We start from the raw sequence: 20,559 nt of genomic DNA on the forward strand, positions 1-20,559 counted from the left end.
TTCGACGGAATTCCGTCAGCAGCTTTTACGAGCAGCTTCACCTTAGCTTGCGACACGTGTCCAAGACAAGCATGCCGGGTTGTGCCACCGCCATTCAACTCTACACTTGCGTTCGCCTGCGACATAAGTGCATGTTGGCCAACGTGCCATACATACAGTTTACCAGTACAAGGAATTCGAGCAATCGCCTTCTCATCAATCATTAACGATGCACCATGAGTATTAAATTGGATGAGGCCCCCGTGCGCAGTCAACGCGGGCACCGATACTAGCTTGCTCTCCAGGTGCAGGACATGGAGCACTTCCGTAAGTTGACACCACAAACAACAGCAAGAATCATACAAACTTAGCCAACACTGGCAACCATCACACCGATGGGTGTATCCAATTGACGATAGTCACTATAATTATCAGACATTCCAGACATGTGGCAACTAGCTCCACGATCTAACAACCACGTTGAGTAGTCTTCTCTCATTGAAGACCACCGAGAAGACGAACTCGTCACCACAGCCCTGCTTCTGCTGGGTACAGTCTTGTCGCTTGTGGTCATACTTACCACATCCATGACAGTGGCCGTTGGGCCGAACTAGGTGGTGTGGTTCTTCCAGGCACCATGACCACCGTTACCGTTGCCATTGCGACGTCCATTATATCCATTAGCGACCATCGCCATTATGAGCAGGACGAGGCTTACGTTGAGAAAGCTGGCCTTGAATGCAGCTTCTTTCTTGTCACAACGCGTGAGCTTCTCATGTTTTCGACGCAGCATCTCTTTTGCATCCAAAAGCGTGACGCCACTTGTCGCTTCGATGATTCGGGCCATAGCAACATAATCCTCAGGCAGACTGCTAATAGCACTACAAGCTTTTCGTCATCATCGATGCGCTCATCAGCGGCAGAGAGTTTAAGATACAATTCCTCAAAGCGCATCAGGTGCGCCATCGGGTCGCCTCCGGTTTCAAGCTCAAAATCACTTTGTTGTTTACGAAGCTGAAAATGGTTGTGCAAATTCTGCTTTGCAAAGAAACAGTCGCAGCATTTCCCATGCTTCAAATGCCAATTGCGCATTGCGCACCATCGATTGGTACGTAGGATTGAGGAGCTTGACTAAGACAACCAAAGCCTTCAGGTCTGAGGCTTCCCACTCTGGCGTGTCGCGCTGCACGGCTTGTTCTGGCTCGATGACGATGTGATCAATCAAGGACTTGTGGGCAAGAGTCATCCGAGCGTCGAAATCTTATAGGAATTAATTGTCGTTCCGAAAAACATCGGTGAGACCGACTAAACCTGGGCATATAGCCTTAACGAATGAAGAGGAATTTGAAGCAGAACTGAGCAGAGGAGCACGAATTGGAAAGTGAGATTTCGTAGATTTAGGTCTCCTACATATGCATGCGACTCTCAAGGAGAAGTCACCATCTAGACAAGCAGTATTTACGGCGAAGGACCGTGAGCCAAACACCAAAATTACGGTCAGCACATCCAGAATGCCGAATGCCACAGAGCCTTGATTACGGTGAGCTGTAATCAAGGTTGAACTTCACCGATGGGTGATGAGTTGCCGCCAGCTTGGTATATTTCACGCTTAGTAGCAAAATAATCTGGGTGCTGCAATACTTCTTATGATGCCTTCATAACACCGATACTTTATTAGCGCGCGAGGTTGCTCTTTGTGTGAAGGATATAATTATCTTCTGTATTAGGCTGCGAGGCATCATATCATACGAGCAAGGAATGCTTAGAATGCGGAGATGGCTAAACGAGGAGACTCTCAAAAGTCTGCTTTGGAATACTAATATGTATCAAGCTGACTTTATCCGAGAGGTAGTCGAAAAAGTTACCGCAAATGATGGATCAATGCAAATGACAAGAGCTGATTTATCAAGGCACCGTAGGAGCTGTCAAAAAACCTTGTTTCAAAGAGCATCAAAGATCGAAAGCATAGTCAATGAAGATGCTGGCGCAATTGTGTTAGTTTAATCTAAAAATATCAACAAATCTCAGTCAGCAAAAGCGTTCTGAACAAATGCTTACGCGAATTAGCGCGTTTGATATTTGAGATTTTGAAGAACGAGATAAGTCTGTGTTTCATTGCCCAAAAAGTAAAAAGGGAAGATTGTGCTCAAAATTCCATCGATTAATCCCCCCAGAATGTCATTCACGGAACGATTTTGCAATTGTTTGCCGTTTTGCCGTCACCTAGCACAGAAGAAGTTGTGAATCAATGCAGGCTCGTTTACGAATACACATAAACAGGTTCATTCTATTCACCATGAAAGGGTACCGAGAACCTCTTAGATGACAAGATTCATAGCTTGCTTTACAATCAGAATAAGTGTATATCCAAAGCTTTCTTAATTATACAAATACGGAGTATATGCATTATTATATCCATTTACAAAACCTTCTGTATTGCTTGACTTGAGCTACCAGCCCACGAGACATGTAGATCCCTCATTTACGAGCTTGCATCTTCCTCACGAAGATTAATACTTTGACACCTTTTGGTTTCGCACAAAATTATGCTTACTTAAATATAATCGCTCCATTCCACAGAAGTGCAATTGTACAGCACCCTCCTCAACCAAAGTGCAAACCACACATATTTAGTCTCATAAAGGAATTGCAGAAAAGCAAACACTTAAGAAACACGCTTCGCAAATGAAGTTTGGGCCCTTTCATCTTGCACCGCCTATTGATTTAACCATACTTGCAATGAAGATCCTTTTTTGCAAATCATCGTATGGTTTAGATAGCATCCGGAATAAGCGCGGTTTGTGGGGCTCATAACCTTTCAGCAATCCCCGGAATCATGAATTACTTCAGCAGGTCCACGTTAAGCGCAGTGTGTATGAGAATTCTTGGTAAACACGAAGCTCAATATCATACTGTAAACGGTCCATGTAGCGTGGGCTCAACTTTGACTTTTAGACCGCTAACATTACGTGTGTATATGGGTTGACAACGTTTGATAAAACATTTTAATTACAGCATAACATGTGGTTTACGATCTTCTGGCATTAGCGCACAGCCTCTGCACATTTGGGCTCTCGTCCCCAACTTTGCGATTTCGGCGCATAACAGTTAATCTTATCGAGTTAAAATCCACGACATTACTATTGTATATAGCCAGACTGATACCAGCAAGCAAATTGTATTATGAAACCCACTCAGCCAGTACCGGGCCGACTTCGCAGTTGTGTCAAAGAAACAGAAAGATTAGCCAGGCAATTTATGATCAGTTCTAATAAAATAGTGTAAGGCCTGCAAACGTGCGCGCTCCGTCTTTAAAGCAAAATAAATGACCGCTAACAATAAGTAGGCCGCTCCGACCCCGTACTTATAGAACCAAACAATTAAAACCCTTCGCTGAGAGATTCGTCTGTGGGTGGTCGAGCGACGAGTGAAGGACATTTGAATCTAGTTGTTGACCCCCCGAACAGAATTCACTAAAACTATGGTATGAAGTTGATCTCAACCCGAAAAATGGTTTATAACAAGCCATGTTGGCACAAGGCTTTGCCTAGGAACAGGTTGATTGTTTCCTCGCCGGTTACATTCTCACTGATATCAGCGGGTTTACTTGAATGGTCCACGAAGACCGTAATGTCTGTAGTACCGGACGCGTCATTCGGAAGACTAAACAAATATCATACCTTTGGATTCTGTTGTAACCGACAGGCTAGACGAAGGTCAACGCATGTGGCGAGATTATAACCTGCTGACATATTTTTCTTGTGTGCAAAAATGTAATTTTTCAACGATACATGTTGACATACCATTACGTGTTGTTCACTTAGCCTGAACTACCAGTACAAATTGCTCGCTTTATATTTTCCCTTCCCAGGTGAACACCAACGGGTGTCGAAAGCATTTTTCGCTTGATGTCCTCATGTTGAAAAATCACTACGCATTGAAGAGCAAGAAGGTCAGTGTGTTAAGACAACAAGCCTTGAGATGAGAAATTGCGGTGCAAACGTACAGCCGGGCACTTCGACTGAGCTCACAAACGTTAATTTTCCAAAATTTTCAGCAATGTAACGCATGTTGTGTCTGAACTATATGCTCCATATTTCGCCTCATCAATGTGTAAAATTCTTATCGAAACATGTGATAACGGGGCGACGTGAGAGCGCATTGTCACCACGTTAAGCCTACCGGGCTTACCTTGCCTCGATAGTGTACTCGGCAAAGAGGAATGTTAATTGTGACTTTATTATTTATAGATAGGAAGTCGACGCCGCTATGTGCAACGCCGCAAAATCTGTAATGGCCAGACTACCAAGTTAATGTATCCCAACTTTGACTAGAGTATACTTCTTGCAAGTAAATTCTTGTCAAAACTAGAAAAGCTCTTCTCTGCCACTTTTGACTGGCAATTTTAAAACGCGATCATGCGTGCGCACGCATTGGCATCTCCTTATGTAAAGCACAATCAATGGCAAAGGCCAACGTATCACAGACTTCATGATGTCGTCAATCTGGATTCAGAATAGCCAGAAATGAGATGTGCTTGAGATATAGCCTTTAAGACCATCTCTTGTGTCGTATCTCAGCCTGTGCAACATCTTTTTGAGTAGATTATGGAGGGGATGCGAAATGTCGGCATACTTTGCACTGCAGCTGTACAAGAAGCTGGCCAGGCCAAGCCACTTATTTAATAAATTATAAACAGAAGCAATAGTCAGCCAACAACGGCCTTGTGGAATCCGCTACCCGAAGTTGCTTCCCAATACAGCCACCTAAATTAGGGATGTCGTCGGCGCAAAAGACACAGTATTTTCACTGAGCAATAACTTGTGGAGCCACACACACTCGAACATTCCTCTCAAGAGCTCAATCTGGCTCTCCACATCCACCTCCCCGTGTTCTGTACTACTATGAGCGAGTATATCGTGGAAATAGATCTGTGCATAGCCACAATCTGACCTGACCAGATGTATAATCAGCCAGAACGTTGCTGGTGTATTAGACAGTGCTATTGGCATGATCGCTACTCCGTGGGCATTCTGCTTGAGTACTCACCGCTGTAAGAGTAATGCCATTGTCTCTCATGAACAGGTAATGATAATTTTGTCTACCAGAGTTAAAGCACTGAACAATCTAAATCGTCCATGATATTAGCAGAACATCCTTTTAAGAAGTATCACATAGAATGGACGCAGAGTGTAGCGTTTTACTTTTTGTCACCAGATTCCGCGCCCAAACCAGTGTTTATAATGTTACACATGCCTTAATAAGGACTATTGTCTCGTGACGTAGTTATTGGATAAGAGCACCAAGATGCAATCCCAGATCCGGGTCGACATACGTGATAGGTCTCTTATTACTACGTGTAATATTCCTTTTACAAAGAATTCTAAGGAACGCTAGGATCTTTGGAGTGTTTTCTCATTTCTCGCACGTAGTAATTTGTGAATACCTTCAATGACGGGCCCATCCATAACGCATCATGAGCTCAGCTCGTGCACGACTTTGTGGTTGCACATCAAATACCCAAGTCCATTTCCTCACGCTTTCATTATGCAGCTTGAGTTGCGATGGTGTAGATAAGCGGTAATGAACAAGTATCAGCACGTTTTTACCGTTTTGCAAGACATTTACTTAGTTATTGCTCCGAAATTTCACTTTAGAGACGACATATGCAATAGGAAAAACGAAAAAATTACACTCTGTGCAATATGTTACAGGACACAATGTCGCGCAAATGTTTGATTACATATCTAACATCAATGCAATTGAGCAGTTCTCATGGGTACTAAAGCGTGGAACTGATGTGGATGATGGAACTCAGAAAGAACGGGCCCGTGGGACCACAGAATAACATCCTCACATCAAGTGATACGAATAGCTTTACAATTAAGCATAATATTACGTAATAATCAGTACTGCCTTAATTATAATTTGTACATAACATAGTTCTGTATAAAAAAAAGAGCAAGCTAGGTATGTTTTTAATTTGATAGAATCTCTCCTTTTTGATAGAGTTTTTAAGCCTGTCTTCTGCGTGTTTGTTTGCGCGGACTCGCCGACGAAAATGTACACGGCCACCGCATTGTACGTGCACCTTACACAGAGAAGCTTTGTTTTTTTCATTGTCGACAAGTGCAATCATTTGTCGTCGTCAATTTGGTCACTGAGTCTTCTCTAGACTGTAGGTTGGAACACGAATAGCTCAACTGAATGCCCCAAACAATTAGACACGCTTAGTAAGCTTATGCTTATGTATGACCCCGAAGGAAGAGAGCAGGGTGGTCAGGTGTGTTCCAATATCCACTCAGCTAAAAAAAAGAGGCAAAAAGAACGCTTTTGTCCAGAAATTGCAAACTTATATCGCCGCGATGGCGGCAGAGTCACTTCAAAGGCAGTGACAATTACAATGGTCTTCGAATAGGTAAGCCTTTAAAGACTCTCCCATTAACACTTTGCCCATCGAGAAAGTGATCATTGCCGTGGCAGATGCGAAGTATACTTCTCTGGCTGTAGGTCCGTTGACGAACGAAAGGTGAGAGATCAATAAGTGTACCTATAAAGATGGACGTCAGCCATGCTGAGGAGAAAACAAAAGTTTTGAGCTACCGGACAATTATATGGTGTTCGCAGATGTTACATGTCTGACCGTACAACCACTCAAATCCTTCATGCTCCGGTTTCTATTTATCGGCTGAGAGGTATAAAAAGCTGGGCTTCCACGCAGGATTTTCTGACCAGCCTCATCGCGGAAAAAAGTCGAGCTCAAGCAGATCGCTTGGCACCTGTAAGGAATGAAATGGATTCTGTTTTCCTGCGTGTTCGTCGAGGCGAATTGAACTCAACATTAAAACTCCTTTTAGAAGTTGGGGTTATAGCTCAGGGTTGCTTATTGTCAACATGAACGTTTCCTTTGAACAGTAAGGACAAAAACGATACATCAACGAAAGGTGAGCAAGTACGTATTATGCGCTATTATCTTAGGGAGTAGATGATACGCGGCGACATTGCAAGTGCTATACACTGAAAAAACTTGCGCGTCTGGTGTCAAAGGATCTGCTAGAATTTCCAGATAATTTATGAGGACTTTCAACGCGTGAATTGATAAATTCTACCTTGACCTGGATTCAAGACATGACCTAAGCTTAAGTATGCATAGGATCTGAAGCAGTTGGCGGTGTTTCCTGCGCAGAAGCTGCCAGTGTCTGAGTATGAGCTAATTCGGCGGGATCTTGTAGACTCGAGCTAATATGATTGTGCACTGTAGATTCATTTGGGACGCTACAAATGCCACTTCAACGCTAGCTTCAAGTCATGAGACATTGCTTCGAAAGTGGCAGCTAAATGAAGGATCAGTTGAAGCGCAGGAAAAGTTGGAGCTGGACGTTTTAATGATGGCATAGGTTGAATGCCATGAGCCATGGACTGACTGGAAGTCGAAATGTGAGTTGAATTTTGGAGGTCATAAACCCGTCTCTGCTCATAAACAAACGTGCTTCTGGCAACTGTAATGCAGTCACACCTCTATATGTGGACACCAGTCTGTGCGACCAAACCATCATGTTCCACATATAAACCGTTCACATTGGGAGGGTGTCAAATTTACCTATTTCAAAGTACTGAGATATGGTGGTCTGAGTCTTGCGCTATATGCACTCTTTCCTGGCAAACTCCGCCACGTTTGCTAGAGCTCGTGTCTCTTCGTCGCAGTTAGCATGACGAGCGATAAACTCTGCAAGCTTGACACAGCAAGCTAAAGCCGCTGATGGTTGTCTCGGGGCTTCAGCCTCCGAGTCGTTGTCACTCTCTTAATCCGCATCAAGCCCAACTCGGTCGATCACATCCTGGGTACATTCAACTGGCTCTGCTGCAATGTACGCTTTGACACCGTTGGTAACATGCATCTCCTTCATCAGCTCAGCGAGATTCTTTTCCACGCTCTCTTCCACCGCGTGACAATGATCGTTCTCCTGCCCAGTCGTGCCATTGTCGACGCGTCGACAATGCTGCTCCGCAACCAGTAGTTGCACAGTACTTGAGCGGATACTTCCTCCCAATGGCGATCGCAAACTACACAGCCTCAACACATTCAACTTCCGATTGACGCCGACATGCAAGGCATCAAGCAGCTAATAGCTTGCGTCAATAACGAACTTTGAATGAACGAATGATTCCTAGAACAGAGACAGTAGTTAGTAGGCAGAAAGAGCTGTGTACGTGTACCGTATTGCTTACCTGCATCCAGTGGCTGGATCAGTGATGTCATTTTGGGTGGCAGAAATCTTACCGTAAAATTCCGATATACATAGTTGACTGTGTGGCTGGACGTCATACCCAGGAGTAGAAAAACTTTGCGGCCGTGCATTTTGAGGTCGAAATGCTGAAGCCAAGTGGAAAACGTAGTTCGATTCTGCCACGCGGTCGGATTGTAGAAATTTTGGAATCGCATTGCTGAAAATTTAACTTGTCTGAACGCTCGTGGCTGCTTCACCTTGCCAAAAACAACAGCACAGGTTTTTCAGCTCCAGATAGATTGCAACAAAATCCATTCGAAAAAACGGTTTTTTCATTTGTTGAAACATGTCGACCGACCGACGGAAGGGTTTTGTTGGAAGGGAGGCGGTGGAACAGCGCAGACTTGTCCTACTCAAACACGCCTACGGAGTTAAACTGAGCATTGAGTTCTTGGAGCTCGTACTGACTGACTGCGAGGCTGACACGATCAACAGAATGGCTTTCACCATGCAGTGTACACAATTTGATGCCGTGGCGTGTCTTGAACCTGTGGAGCCACCCGTTAGACAGACTGAGTTCGGCATCCGTGATGTCAAGTCTGTCTCAAATGGAGCGAGCCTCTTCGATCAAGAGATCGTCCGAGAGGATGGTCTTGCCGTCATTATTTTTGTACAGCGCAAGAAAAGCCGACTCGAACACAGGAAACCGAACACTGCAACTATTTTTACGGCCTTAAGAGCCACCGATTGCATTTTCTGGCGTATGGATGATGCGATGCACCGTCGTGCACGATTAATTGACCTTGAACTTGACTCGAACCATTCTTAAAGTCGGAACAGCTTGGTACCCGTGTTGCGCTTGACATGTACTTGTATTCGGCGTTTTTCTTCCAGATCAAGCAGTCGCTGGCCTCCGCCCATGGTTGTATGCCTCCAAAACTATCGATCACGGTCCAGCAAGAGTTCAGAAATGAGGAAAATCCCGTGTTTTGTGACCACAGATTTTGTTCCAGTTCCAAAGATCCCACCAATAGAGGTAGCATACAAAAACCAATACAAAAATCGGTGCAAAATGCTGGTGTTCCACATAAAAGATTTCACTATTGGAGGTCCACATATGGAGGTGTGCTGTAGCATCAATGCAGAAGATGAGATCTATCCGTCCAAAATCTTGCTAATACCTTAAACAGAGATGGGCGGCAGTCAGCCGCGGGTCTAGGATAAGACAGATAATAGTAAACGTATATCGCGGTATATAGAGTACATCTCAGCTGAGACAGGTATAAAATACTGTTTGTATCAATTCCCAGATTGTATTTAAGGTGCAATGAAAAATAAAGCTCTAAGCTAGTTGCTTGCCAGAACTGGCGGAAATTATCAGCGAGCAGGAAGCGTAGTCTGTGCTTGATTCGGTGAGATCTAAACGCAGCTGCGTTTTGCCGTGAATCTGGTGACTGTAAGTCATAACGGAACTGGCCTTGAAGTGACAAATAATTTGTCCTGTGTTTCTCACAATGCAGCGAAATTACTGAGGAAGGACTACCCTGTGAAGATCGCTTCGAAGAGGCTTGAAGGCAGTAAATTTTTCACAGTTCTGGTTCTATAAAAAATGCTTACCCCTAAATGGAGGTTGTAAGTCTCCCCTCATGATCTCCGGTAGAAACCTTTATATAGCTGGAGGAATTTCTCTCAGAAATTTGCAAATGGAATTCACGCAACGTAATCAGCAGCTGAGATATCGGCCCTTTGTATTTTGAAGCAGATAACAAACTTAACTCATACCCTCCACACGAGTTAATAAAAAAATTGATGGTGCAAATCTATATTCAACAAGCAATTCAAAGATTTCTGCCGAATGGAAATTGCCTAGCCTAAGTCCTGCCCGAAGCAGAAATAGTCTGAGCAAGAGTTATTGTCAAGGCATTCACCAGAGTTCCGCTAAAATCTGAAAACCTTTGTCGAAGTGCTTGTCCAAATCTGGCGTCCCTGTTGCAATGGCGTCGAATTCTAGAAGAAAATGTCTCGCACGTCGGAGTTCTCTACCAGGCACAAATCGAAATTGGTCTTCTTACAGCAACGTAGGTAAAATCTGATCTTGGTATGAGCCGAAGCTTTGTGGCCAACACTAGCATCGTTGTCAATAATGTGAGAGGCCGGTGGTTTTTCAGGTCCATGCAACTGCCGTTTTTGTGAAGACGAAGTATAAAGGTGCGGTGTTAAAGTTTAGTCATACCCTCTACCCGGAGTCGTGAAACGCGAACCAGTTTTATAATGAACGCTCTTCAATCGAAAAGCTGATGCAATTCCGCAGATAAACCATTCGGGCCCAAATAGAATTTACCGCGTGTAGTATGATGAATGCGTGATCTTTGAAGGGGCGTCTAGTGCAATAGTCTGCAGTGATGATAGATTTTGGTGGTAGTGTTGTGATGTAATTTGGAGAACGGCTGGATCGACCTCTTTAGATTGTCAATTATGTCGGGCTGACAACATTGGCCATAAACGTCCGATAAGTACAACTTGATCCCGGGATATTCCCATCGGTGTGTCAGTCAGGCTTTAAATCGGTTGCCGCTGATTTTATAAAGAAACGGATGTGTTGAGCTTTCTGCTTAGGTAACGTCCCGTTCAAAATTCAAAATAGCGTTGCGCTCACGGTGTTCCGTAGTAATGTTTTCGAAAGCTTGACTGGTATTACTTGGAACTGTGATTCAGAGGACTTGGTCGATAGAGCGCAAGTTGACACTCTGAGTCTTGAAGTGCTATCAAAATTCGTCGTATCGGTAAAGTTTACGCCTTGTTTCCTCCTCAAATATTCCTTTCTCATAAATGTACGGTCACGACGCCTGTGCGGTATCTTGGATTATGTGAAGGATCCATAGACGTCAGTAGCTGACATTCAGTATCTTTGTAGTAAAGAAGACATGCTAGGCAATGGAAAGGGTTTGTATTTTTATAAATTGCTTTCGATAAAGCAGCAAATCTCTCTGGGGCGAGAACCGTCAGAAGCGTGTTTTGTGAAGCGGATAAACTTATTTAAACAATTTACACTGGCGAGACTGAATTCATGGCTTTTCGAGCCGTTAGGAGTCTATTGAACCTAAGATTACCATCCAGTCAGATAACGCGGATCACCCATCATCAAATGGTACGCGAAGCCGTTGAAAGTGCATGGTTAAGCGCTGAAAAAAGTCCGTTCGTTCTGACGATAATGCAGAGGCGTACAGCACAAAATGAGGTACTTCTCTAAAATCCAAGCTGTGCTGCTATAATCAAGCACCGATCAATCAATTATGGGTCAATTAGCGTACTGCTCGGTGACGTCTTTAAAATGTCTGCTACGCTTTGACCAAGGGCGACACCGCTGCAGGCTGAAACAAAATCGTGTTGTGTAGACCGTAAACACGGGCGTCAGCATCAAATGTGTTTGTGATATATTTGTTATTTTTAATGATCTCAATTTTGGGGAGCTTCAGTTATTGAAGAGCCACGACTCGATAACGAGGGAACAGACCTTGATGTAATTCTAGCCCTAGCCTTGGTCTAGTAAGACCGTTGACATTGATCGTGACGGCTAAAATTTTTCTCGTTAGAAGTCAAAGCAAAGAGAGTATTCTGCGGTAGGGGCTGGCTTTTAATCATGTATAGAGTTTTCAAATAGGCTCGTATTGCATTGAGTCTAACTTAGCCGAGCCACCACAAAATGTATCTATGAGTAGGGGAATGGGAAGGTTGGTTGAGTTTCGTAATTTCTCATCTGTCAGCTTACGACTTGGACAAGATCCTGATAGACCATCAATACCACAATTTGAAGGACTAATGTACCGAAGTGCAAGACCTTGGATTAGTTTATGAGCAGTACCTGTGGCTTGTAGGACGCGAATACTATTGCGCTGCTCCTTACTCTTGTCATGGGGAATAGGAGCCAGGAGACGGCACATTGCTCTTAACAGAAAAGTTCATTGCTCTTAACAGAAATGTGCCGTCTCCTGGCTAAGAGCAATGTGTCGAGTTTTTCCTTCAACTATAGTCCCAAGTGACTGCAGGGATAGCATGAATGATGACAAGCTGGTCTAAAGGAGTTTTCGGGAATAGTCTTTTTGAAAGTATCAAGATAAATTGAGAGCTTGATTATTCGTCGTAGTCAACCGTATGCATTATCCAGCACTGTACAGTATTACCAACATACATATAAATCGTAATCGATTGTTAAACTCTGTATTCGTTATCGTTTATACAGGTGTTTCAAATCTGAAATCCGCATAAAATTATTGTTAGATTCAAATCGCGCCCAACCCGTTAGATAAGGCAGTGACCGTTGAAATGAAGATTATCCGCTTGGCAAACACAACTACTCATTCCTTACAAAGATCACTTTCATATGTATAATCGAATGGTGATCGCTAAAAGACGTGAGAGGAATGCTAAGCTTATCATCTCAAAAAGGCAATTTGTACATCAGTTAACTTACATGTATGCTCGAGTCCAACACTGAAATTAGTTGTGCGGTGAACTTCTGATTTGATGTGCAGGATTGTCTGTGTGGCAATCATAAAATCTCGTTTAAATTAGCTCTCTAGCGGCATATCGAAAATAGAGTATACAGAATTCGCGAAGATCTTGTCCCTCTAATCATAGAGATAGATGCACGCAAGTTTTCTTGTCTAGCTTGAATCGCAGTTGTTAAATTTCAGCTGGATACCTCGGCTTGAAAAATGCACAGTGTCATGGCTGCGACGCCTCATCACCGTCTGGAGTCCGAACCTTCAGAAAACAATTCCGATAAACGCTATCGAGCGGCAGGCCTCGCGTGTTTGGTCACTATAGTGATCTTGGCGACATATGCTGCCAACTCAGTAACAAAGTTGCGAAGCGAGAAATTTACACCCATGCAGATTGATGACCTCTTAGATACCAATGAATCGATATACATTGATAATTCAGGAAAGATTTCAGCTCCATCAAACGTGTCGACAGCATCCACTTTGCATGCTGTCCACATTGCAATGGGCTGTCCGGAAATGGAGACTGCATTTGATAATGCTATCGCTGGTAGCCTCATGCCTTTTCGCTCATTTACGCTGACCAAAGGTACCGGGTATGCTTACACAGCGCTTCATCTTAGCAAGCTTTGGGTTCCTTTCGGTACTTCGGTGATGCTTCGTGCGGTCGAAGGTTTTGATTCTCCCGATCGCACATTTAATCTAACGATCGACTACCCAAGCGGTCAATTGTACAATGACGTTCTCGCACCGCCTCTGCTAGCAAAAGAGTTTCGTCTTGAGTTTTATCGCAATGTTGATAGTGTCAATACGACACTCCTTGATGCAGATCTCATTGCAAGCCCCTTTAGCGTTACAGACAGCGGTACAACATGTTTTGGCTTCGTAGTGGATGCGTACTACTTCGTGCTTATGGATGACGACAATCCGATATTCGCTACGGATGAATCAATTTGTGCCGTAGACAACACTAGGGAGGCCATTTGCTACTACGACGACAGTCCCACACGAATGGCTTATGTAGCATCTCGAGCCGTCGCTCGTTTGCTCATTCCAAAAGGTTCTGGCGCGTCCGCCGGATGCACGGCCTGGTTAATAGGAAATCAGGGACACATGATGACTAACTACCATTGCGTGTCTACGGATGACGAAGCAAGCGGCACAACAGTTGAGTTTATGGCAGAGGCAAATATATGTACGGAAAGTGTATCTTGCACATCATGGGGGGCTTGTTCAGGTGAGGTTGTTGCAATTAGTGTCAAACTTATCCACGTCAATGAAAATTTAGACTATGCACTCATACAACTACCAGCTGATGGAGCTAATATTGCTCAAACGTATGGGTACTTGAGACTTAAGATGCGTGATGGCGTTGTGGGTGAACAAGTGTATATTCCACAGTATCCATTGTACCAAGGCAAACGGATTGCGATGATTGATGACTATGCTAATAACGTAGCATTATTAAGTCTGAGTGCAAGTTCCTGTGGCACAATCGGCTACTCGTACAGCGGAGATACACAAAGTGGGTCATCTGGCTCACCCGTGCTTTCCTTCTCCGACCACGGTGTAATTGCTCTTCACCATTGTGGCGAGATGTGTGCCAACACTGGCATTCCAGCTAAACATATTATTGCTGACTTGATGGTGAATGGTATCGATTTAGCGGAGTTCGATGGACTTGATGATGGGTCTGATATACTGGCAAATACAGAATGCTTTCCTGCGTATACTCGACCAGCACCTGAAGTTGTTCAGCCATTAACGCCACGCTTGACGCTCGATGGTGCAATTATTCTTGCTTCGAGTTACGTTAGCATTGACATGATAAAGTTTACATTGGATCGCGATACCGACGTCTCATTTGATGTTCTTTCGGTTGAAATTGCGGACAACGATACATTTTACGACCTTAACGGTGACTGTCGACCTTCCTACTTGGATTCCATGATTTATCTTTTTGCGGAAGGAGACTCAAGTGTCGTCTTTGCGGTTGATGATAGTCCAATTGATGCTGCAAATCAAGATGGATCCATTAGCTATCGTGATCCATACAAACGTACTTTTCTCAAACAAGGGACTTATGATTTATTCATTGCACCGACAGGTTCAAGTCAAGAGGACGCTCTTGCTGGCAAAACAAGAGCAGATTACCCACCAGAACTCTACACATGCCGCACTCGTGGCTCGTTTGGCTCGTACAAGCTCCGAATTTCAAGCACAGTAGGTGGTGACCCCTTTACGTTTATGAGCCTTCCTGCAACGGTAGGTATAAACCCAGCATCGTGCCAAAAGGCAGTCGACACTATCTGCTATTGAATGGTATTGTCACTATGAAAACAAAGTCGCGATTAAATTATTTGTACAGAAGGCGAAACTTGAAACATGTTTGACGGATATGTTAAGAACTGACAACATTGGTCACTTGATCTACACAGTTTGTTCAGAGTCTGAGGAAGATGCAAAAGAGTAGTCTGTGCCTGAATGGAGGGCATAATCGGAGTGGTTACCCGTGATTTGTGCGCGTGCGGCGTCTGAGGCGCTTATCTCGAACGCATCCTTGATACACAAGGGACAAAAAGATGTCTTGCGCTCTTCAAACGTCATCTCGAGCGTCACAAAATTCAAACGTTTCTTGACGCGACATGTGCCACATACAAGACGATGACAAAGCTTGCAAGAATCACGAAACCGTCCAAATGTGCTAAAAATCTTGGAACTGATGGGAATGCCGCAGCTTATACATTCGCCTTCGCTAAGGGAAGCACCACGTTGTTTGTCCAACGTATACCGGCGGTGCATCAACCATGTCAATTTTTTCATTTCACCGCAGTGAGCAAATTTTAATGCCGTGAAAAACTTCATTGCTGAAGGTGTGACTGAAAGTGACTCTACATTTGATCCGTTGGCAACAACGCCAGACGAATACATTTCAACACAATGATCTTGTAGTTGACGGTAGAGAAAGAAAACATTTACGCTTGCACGAACGCGATTTGGCAACTCTGGCGTCTGAGGGAATCCTATCGAATACATCAATCGATATCCAACGCGTTTCCCGTTTCCAAGTTGTGTAAATCCCGTGGCTTCCATGAAGACATAGTCACGTTTATTTGAGTGCAATAACAAATTGAGCTCTTGCCATTTTAAGGTGATTGTTGTAAGCGGATCATTGAGTGTAGGTTCCAATACGGTGGCCAATACCGCTGCACCGGAGAGATCATCTACGTACGTAGCATTAAAGCACATGTCTTCTGACGTTGTGCACATCGTACCGTAAACAACATCTTCCACGTTGCCGTGCATCTTGCCTACACAGAGCGTCACGGGTGTCCCAGCTTGCTCCGAAGCTTCGTCCATCATCGAATGATTTCCATCTGTCGTTGTGCGCACTTCACGCTCAAGATATAGTCGTAAGTTCTCCCTCGTCTTTATCAGCTTCCATTGACGTTCGTCCACATTGTTAGCGCCTTGCTTAAGGTACATTTCGTAAGACTGCAAAGATTCGGCAAGAAAACTATTTGCAGTCTTTTGCATCTGTAATTTATCGCCTGCCGATAGCTCCATTGACGGGAATGGGTTCATTAAGAAGCGCTTCTTACCGCCCATCACTTAATCAATGTGTCGTCAATTTCTGGTCTTTCGTGACGAGAGCCGCTTTAAAAATGGCTGATTATCTGTCCGGATCAATTTACGGATTTAATTTCGGCATCGACGCAAGCGTCTGAGCGTATATCCCTCTGAAGGAACACAGAAAGACGATGGAAAGGTGATTGTTGTGGCATCGATATACTTGACGTCTTGAACGATGGCAAGAACGGCACCGCACTCGCTTTCGTGCGGGATAGCGGAGTTGTACTACTGCAATTCCTTTACCCACAACAAGAGTAAATCAAAGGCTTTAGACAATTGTACACAGTACATGATATATACAGTTTACATGCATGCAAAGAGCTTGCGTACCTATGTCCCGATAAATTACATAGAGAAGACAAACAGGCATGAAGCATGGATTCTATTGTGATTTCTTGGCACCGTCATGTGCAATTTTCATGCGTAGGCTTCCCTTACTATATAGAAAGTTTGGTATTCAAACTCGACAGAGTATCATTTGCTATCACGAAAAGGGAATCGTTGATGGAAAGCGTCTGTGGCACACTGACGTACACGACAAGAGACCTGAAAAGATTCGCACGATTGGGAAAGAGTCTGACGACTGGTTGATCAACTCTTAGTCTGGAGGGTACGACTGACATTCCCTAATTTGTACCGCTATTCAGAAAAATGACTGCTGTCGTATATTTTAAGCTCGCGCTCCATTTGGTATCTCATTGATTGTTTTCCCTACTTCTACCACGATTTGAAAGGATATAAACGACAGGCCACACAGCGTCCGTGCACGGAATATGCATCACAATTAATTCATGAAGATCACAGACGTAAACTCTTTGTGGTCGACGTAACAACGTGGTGATGATATAGGGTTTGCTTCGATGTATCCTTCTTGGCTGAACACAATATTATCGTCGCAATTTCTTGACAAACGCTCTCTCTAACGCAAAGGCGTTGATGTTTCTAAGCTTCATTTCTGTCGTCCAGCTGATTTTCGGGGGCGAGCATGGCTTATCGTGCTAGTGTTGATTTGTCGAAACAAAATGCGTTTTATGCAGAGCTCGCCTACACCAGCCCAGTCTTTTTTAATTTTATCAACAGACTCTGTACTCTTTACATCCTCAACAAAAACCGACATTCAGTAACATGCGTTGGCAGCCAGCGCCGATGCTTCCACAGGTCTAGGTCATGAAGTGGTCGTAAACTTAACGACGTCGTGTCAGGCAAGAAGAGCCTGGTCTTCTTACAAACCAAGCTGTGACTCGGTGCATATTGTAACAATATGCAGCCAACTAAGTACCAAGGTCTCATGAGAAAGATAAAGAAGGAGAATTGTATGATAATATGGGGAGTATTCGCAATTTTTCTTTTTTTCTCGAATTGCACAAATGAAATTTAATTGCTTTAATTAAAAATACAAAAGCTGAAAGGTATCTGTTAAGAGGATGATTTGATTTTTTGGATGCATAATTCGACATTAGTATTTTTGTTATAGCAAATACACTTGAACAGAGTTCGTGTTGTAAGGTAAATATTGTCGGACAGTCTTTTCGGCGAACTCTGTAATGCTCACTTTTACCTGGTTTCGTTGCGTGGGGGCGCAGTTTTGGTCCGCGCCGACCATGGACATGTATGTAGCTATTATTGCCCAGCTCGGCAAATTTACACGCGGACAGGCGATCTATGGTCAATATATGATAAACTCCCCTCAGGACGACTTTCAGAGATTAAAATCTTGAAAGTATTGCCAGTCGACAATATTTAAATATGCTTGACAAATGTACTAACAGAGAAACCAGCGTAATACTTGATGAAAGTCTACTCGGAATAATTAGGTTCACGATCACAGTGATGGCCATAGGAAAAATGATTGAAATTGAAATCAGCATTGAGTGCTGCGCGCCGCGACTATCAGTAAAACTAATCTCGTATGGGTAGGTTAGAAGTCCCGACTTTGTAATTGACTAACAAAAGGACCTCTAGGCGTCAAAGAAGAGAGGGCATGCCGTGCTGTACAGAAGAACTTGTTCGTCGTGAACGAACGCAAGACAAAGAATTGCATGGAAACGATGCGGTGGTATTGTGAGGCTCTCTATCGCACTGTCACACCCACTTGGGCATCTGAGCTTCAAAACCATTGAGCTTGTCTTAGTGATTTAAGCTCCGGCATGGTGGTGACGAACACAAACAGGAAAGTCTTTGATATATGCTCACGATGAGCTTTACAACTCAAAAAGGTGTCAAGGGAAGAGTGCGCCAGTTGCCCGAGAGAATACGAAGTTTGAACACTCCTTGTTGTTTTCCTTAACAATTTGAAGCCGAATCAACCTTTTTCCTTCTCGTGCACCAGTCTTCCACTTGATACCTTTATCCTCAGCAAAGCATCTTTCATTGCCAGAAACAATAGGTCCGACTCTGTGTAGCGACAAAAGGAAAACAAAATTCTCGACAACTTGCGGATGTGCCACACATTTCCTTAGCATACCTATCTTTGCTTCATGTGAAGCGTTCATTGACGTAACAGTATCACCACTGCTGATGGCTTGTACTACGCCGTCATCCGCCACACGTACGTCGATTGGAGAAAATACCTTGTAATTTTTAATAAAGTTCGTTAAACTTGTCATATGCTGTGTCGCTTCCAAGTTGGCCAGCCATACATCATTTGGTTTTGTTGGGCGACTGCTACATCCAAATAGTCATTAGAACCTTCTATATTCGCGACAGTGGGGAAACTGAGCGACGCTGAGTGTGTGATCCCGTTGGTCTCGCAGGAGGCGACAGCAACGCCATATGCTCGCTGCAAGACACCGGGAGTCCATCCTGACCCAGGATGTGTCTACCGTAGACGACAGCGAGCGGCGCTACACCCTCGTCAACGGTTTGACGAGGGGACGGCGACGTCAGGCAGGCGACTTAGCCAGAGTGGTCATTATACGACCGGAAGAGGAGCTTAACTTGTCGTCACTTCTGGATGAGGCTGTCCTGGAGAACACCAAGAGGGTGCTGAGCGCACGAAATGGATCTTCAATCCTGAACAATCCTTCGGATCCGTACTATATTTTGGTAATGAAATTTCAATATGTCGTCTCCAAAGATCCGCCGTCGGTCCTACCTCCGGACTGAGGTGTGCGTCATGAGATCAGCCTAGCTCCAAAAACCAAATGCTGCATAACACGCCAATAGCCCCTGCCCAAAGAGCAGTGTGACGTTATTGACGCCTTATTCCGTGCGAAGCAAGACGCAGGAATGGTGCGTGAGCGAAAGTCCACGTTTTGTGTCCGAATGCCGAACGGCAAGTGGCGTATCATTCAAGCTTATAATAAGCTAAACGCTGCCACCATTCCGGCACAAACGCCGATTCCACGATGTACTCTAGGACAACACGGTTGAATGTACAAAGTACAGTGCACTTGACTTGGTCGACGAGTTTACCAATTGCTCATTGGAGCGAGTGATATTCCGCTGACAGCGGTGGGTACTCCAAGCGGCATGCTCTGAGAGTGGCTGGTTATGCCCCAAGGGATGTCAAATGTACCAGCAACATTTATCTGTCTTGTGACGCAGATGTTCAGGCCTCACCGGGCGTATGCACAGACGTAATTCGACGACATCTTCGTTCACAGTCTTGCCGAGCACGGGAGGATAGATAAAGAGAACCACAAGTCCGGTTAAGTGCGGTGCTTGATAGCATGTGCACGAATAAGCTGTATGCTAATGCAGACAAGCGCATGTTCGACACCATATAATCCTCTTTTTAAGATGCTTATCAAGATGCGTGGCCTTCAAGTGAATCCCGCTAAGGTCAAGGCCATTGTAGACTGGCCAGTTTTAAAGTTACAAGTGGCTTGCCTTGCCAACTACTTGCACAAATCCAGCAAGATCTACCCAGAAATGGCACGGCCATTGTCGGATTTTCTCAAAAAAGAATGCGTAATGGTGTTGGGACGCCGAGTATCGGGAAGCGCCAAAGATAGCCTCCTTCATGCACCAATACTGACGTTGCAGACCCTTCGTTTCAGTGTCGTCTGTGACGCTTAGAAGTTTGCCATCGGCTATGTACTGCTGCAAGCAGATGCCGAGGGGTGAGATCGGGTCATCGCATTCGAATCTCGTCAGCTCAAGGCTGCAGAGAAGAACTACCCAGTTCACGACAAGAAATGATTTGCTATGAATTGTGTCTTCAAAGCGTGCAAGGATTGATGAAGACGGCCTGATAGCTGAAGCTGTTCTCGCTT

General features: G+C 44.3%; 6 protein-coding genes across 6 annotated transcripts; 2 read left to right on the forward strand and 4 right to left on the reverse strand.

Annotated features, from left to right (window-relative positions):
- Positions 1–589: 589 nt before the first annotated feature.
- PHALS_03356 (uncharacterized protein) lies at positions 590–1,225 on the reverse strand (the record flags this gene model as incomplete). Its single annotated transcript, XM_024721930.1, has 3 exons — positions 590–848; positions 917–1,014; positions 1,079–1,225. 3 exons carry the CDS (start codon positions 1,223–1,225, stop codon positions 590–592), a joined length of 504 nt encoding a protein of 167 aa, XP_024573057.1.
- A 4,485-nt stretch (positions 1,226–5,710) lies between these two features.
- Positions 5,711–7,376, forward strand: PHALS_03357 (uncharacterized protein; the record flags this gene model as incomplete). The annotated part of the gene is made up of 7 exons (XM_024721931.1): positions 5,711–5,810; positions 5,999–6,060; positions 6,155–6,262; positions 6,321–6,355; positions 6,895–6,931; positions 7,133–7,182; positions 7,241–7,376. The coding sequence occupies 7 exons, from the start codon at positions 5,711–5,713 to the stop codon at positions 7,374–7,376; spliced, it is 528 nt and encodes a 175-aa protein (XP_024573058.1).
- Positions 7,377–7,781: 405 nt separating this feature from the next.
- Positions 7,782–8,717, reverse strand: PHALS_03358 (uncharacterized protein; the record flags this gene model as incomplete). Its single annotated transcript, XM_024721932.1, has 5 exons — positions 7,782–8,043; positions 8,124–8,147; positions 8,209–8,424; positions 8,485–8,616; positions 8,680–8,717. The coding sequence occupies 5 exons, from the start codon at positions 8,715–8,717 to the stop codon at positions 7,782–7,784; spliced, it is 672 nt and encodes a 223-aa protein (XP_024573059.1).
- On the reverse strand, positions 8,716–10,824 carry PHALS_14926 (uncharacterized protein). Its single transcript, XM_036407295.1, has one exon. The coding sequence runs from the start codon at positions 9,248–9,250 to the stop codon at positions 8,933–8,935; it is 318 nt and encodes a 105-aa protein (XP_036263009.1). The 5' UTR covers positions 9,251–10,824; the 3' UTR covers positions 8,716–8,932.
- Positions 10,825–12,934: 2,110 nt separating this feature from the next.
- On the forward strand, positions 12,935–15,028 carry PHALS_03359 (hypothetical protein F443_14979; the record flags this gene model as incomplete). Its single annotated transcript, XM_024721934.1, has 1 exon — positions 12,935–15,028. One exon carries the CDS (start codon positions 12,935–12,937, stop codon positions 15,026–15,028), a length of 2,094 nt encoding a protein of 697 aa, XP_024573061.1.
- A 111-nt stretch (positions 15,029–15,139) lies between these two features.
- PHALS_03360 (FYVE-FINGER-CONTAINING RAB5 EFFECTOR PROTEIN RABENOSYN-5-RELATED) lies at positions 15,140–16,318 on the reverse strand (the record flags this gene model as incomplete). The annotated part of the gene is made up of 1 exon (XM_024721935.1): positions 15,140–16,318. One exon carries the CDS (start codon positions 16,316–16,318, stop codon positions 15,140–15,142), a length of 1,179 nt encoding a protein of 392 aa, XP_024573062.1.
- Between the last annotated feature and the right edge of the window lie 4,241 nt (positions 16,319–20,559).

The sequence above is a fragment of the Plasmopara halstedii genome (assembly GCF_900000015.1).
Source record: "Plasmopara halstedii genome assembly, contig: Scaffold_218, whole genome shotgun sequence".
Classification (NCBI taxonomy): Eukaryota; Oomycota; class Peronosporomycetes; order Peronosporales; family Peronosporaceae; genus Plasmopara; species Plasmopara halstedii.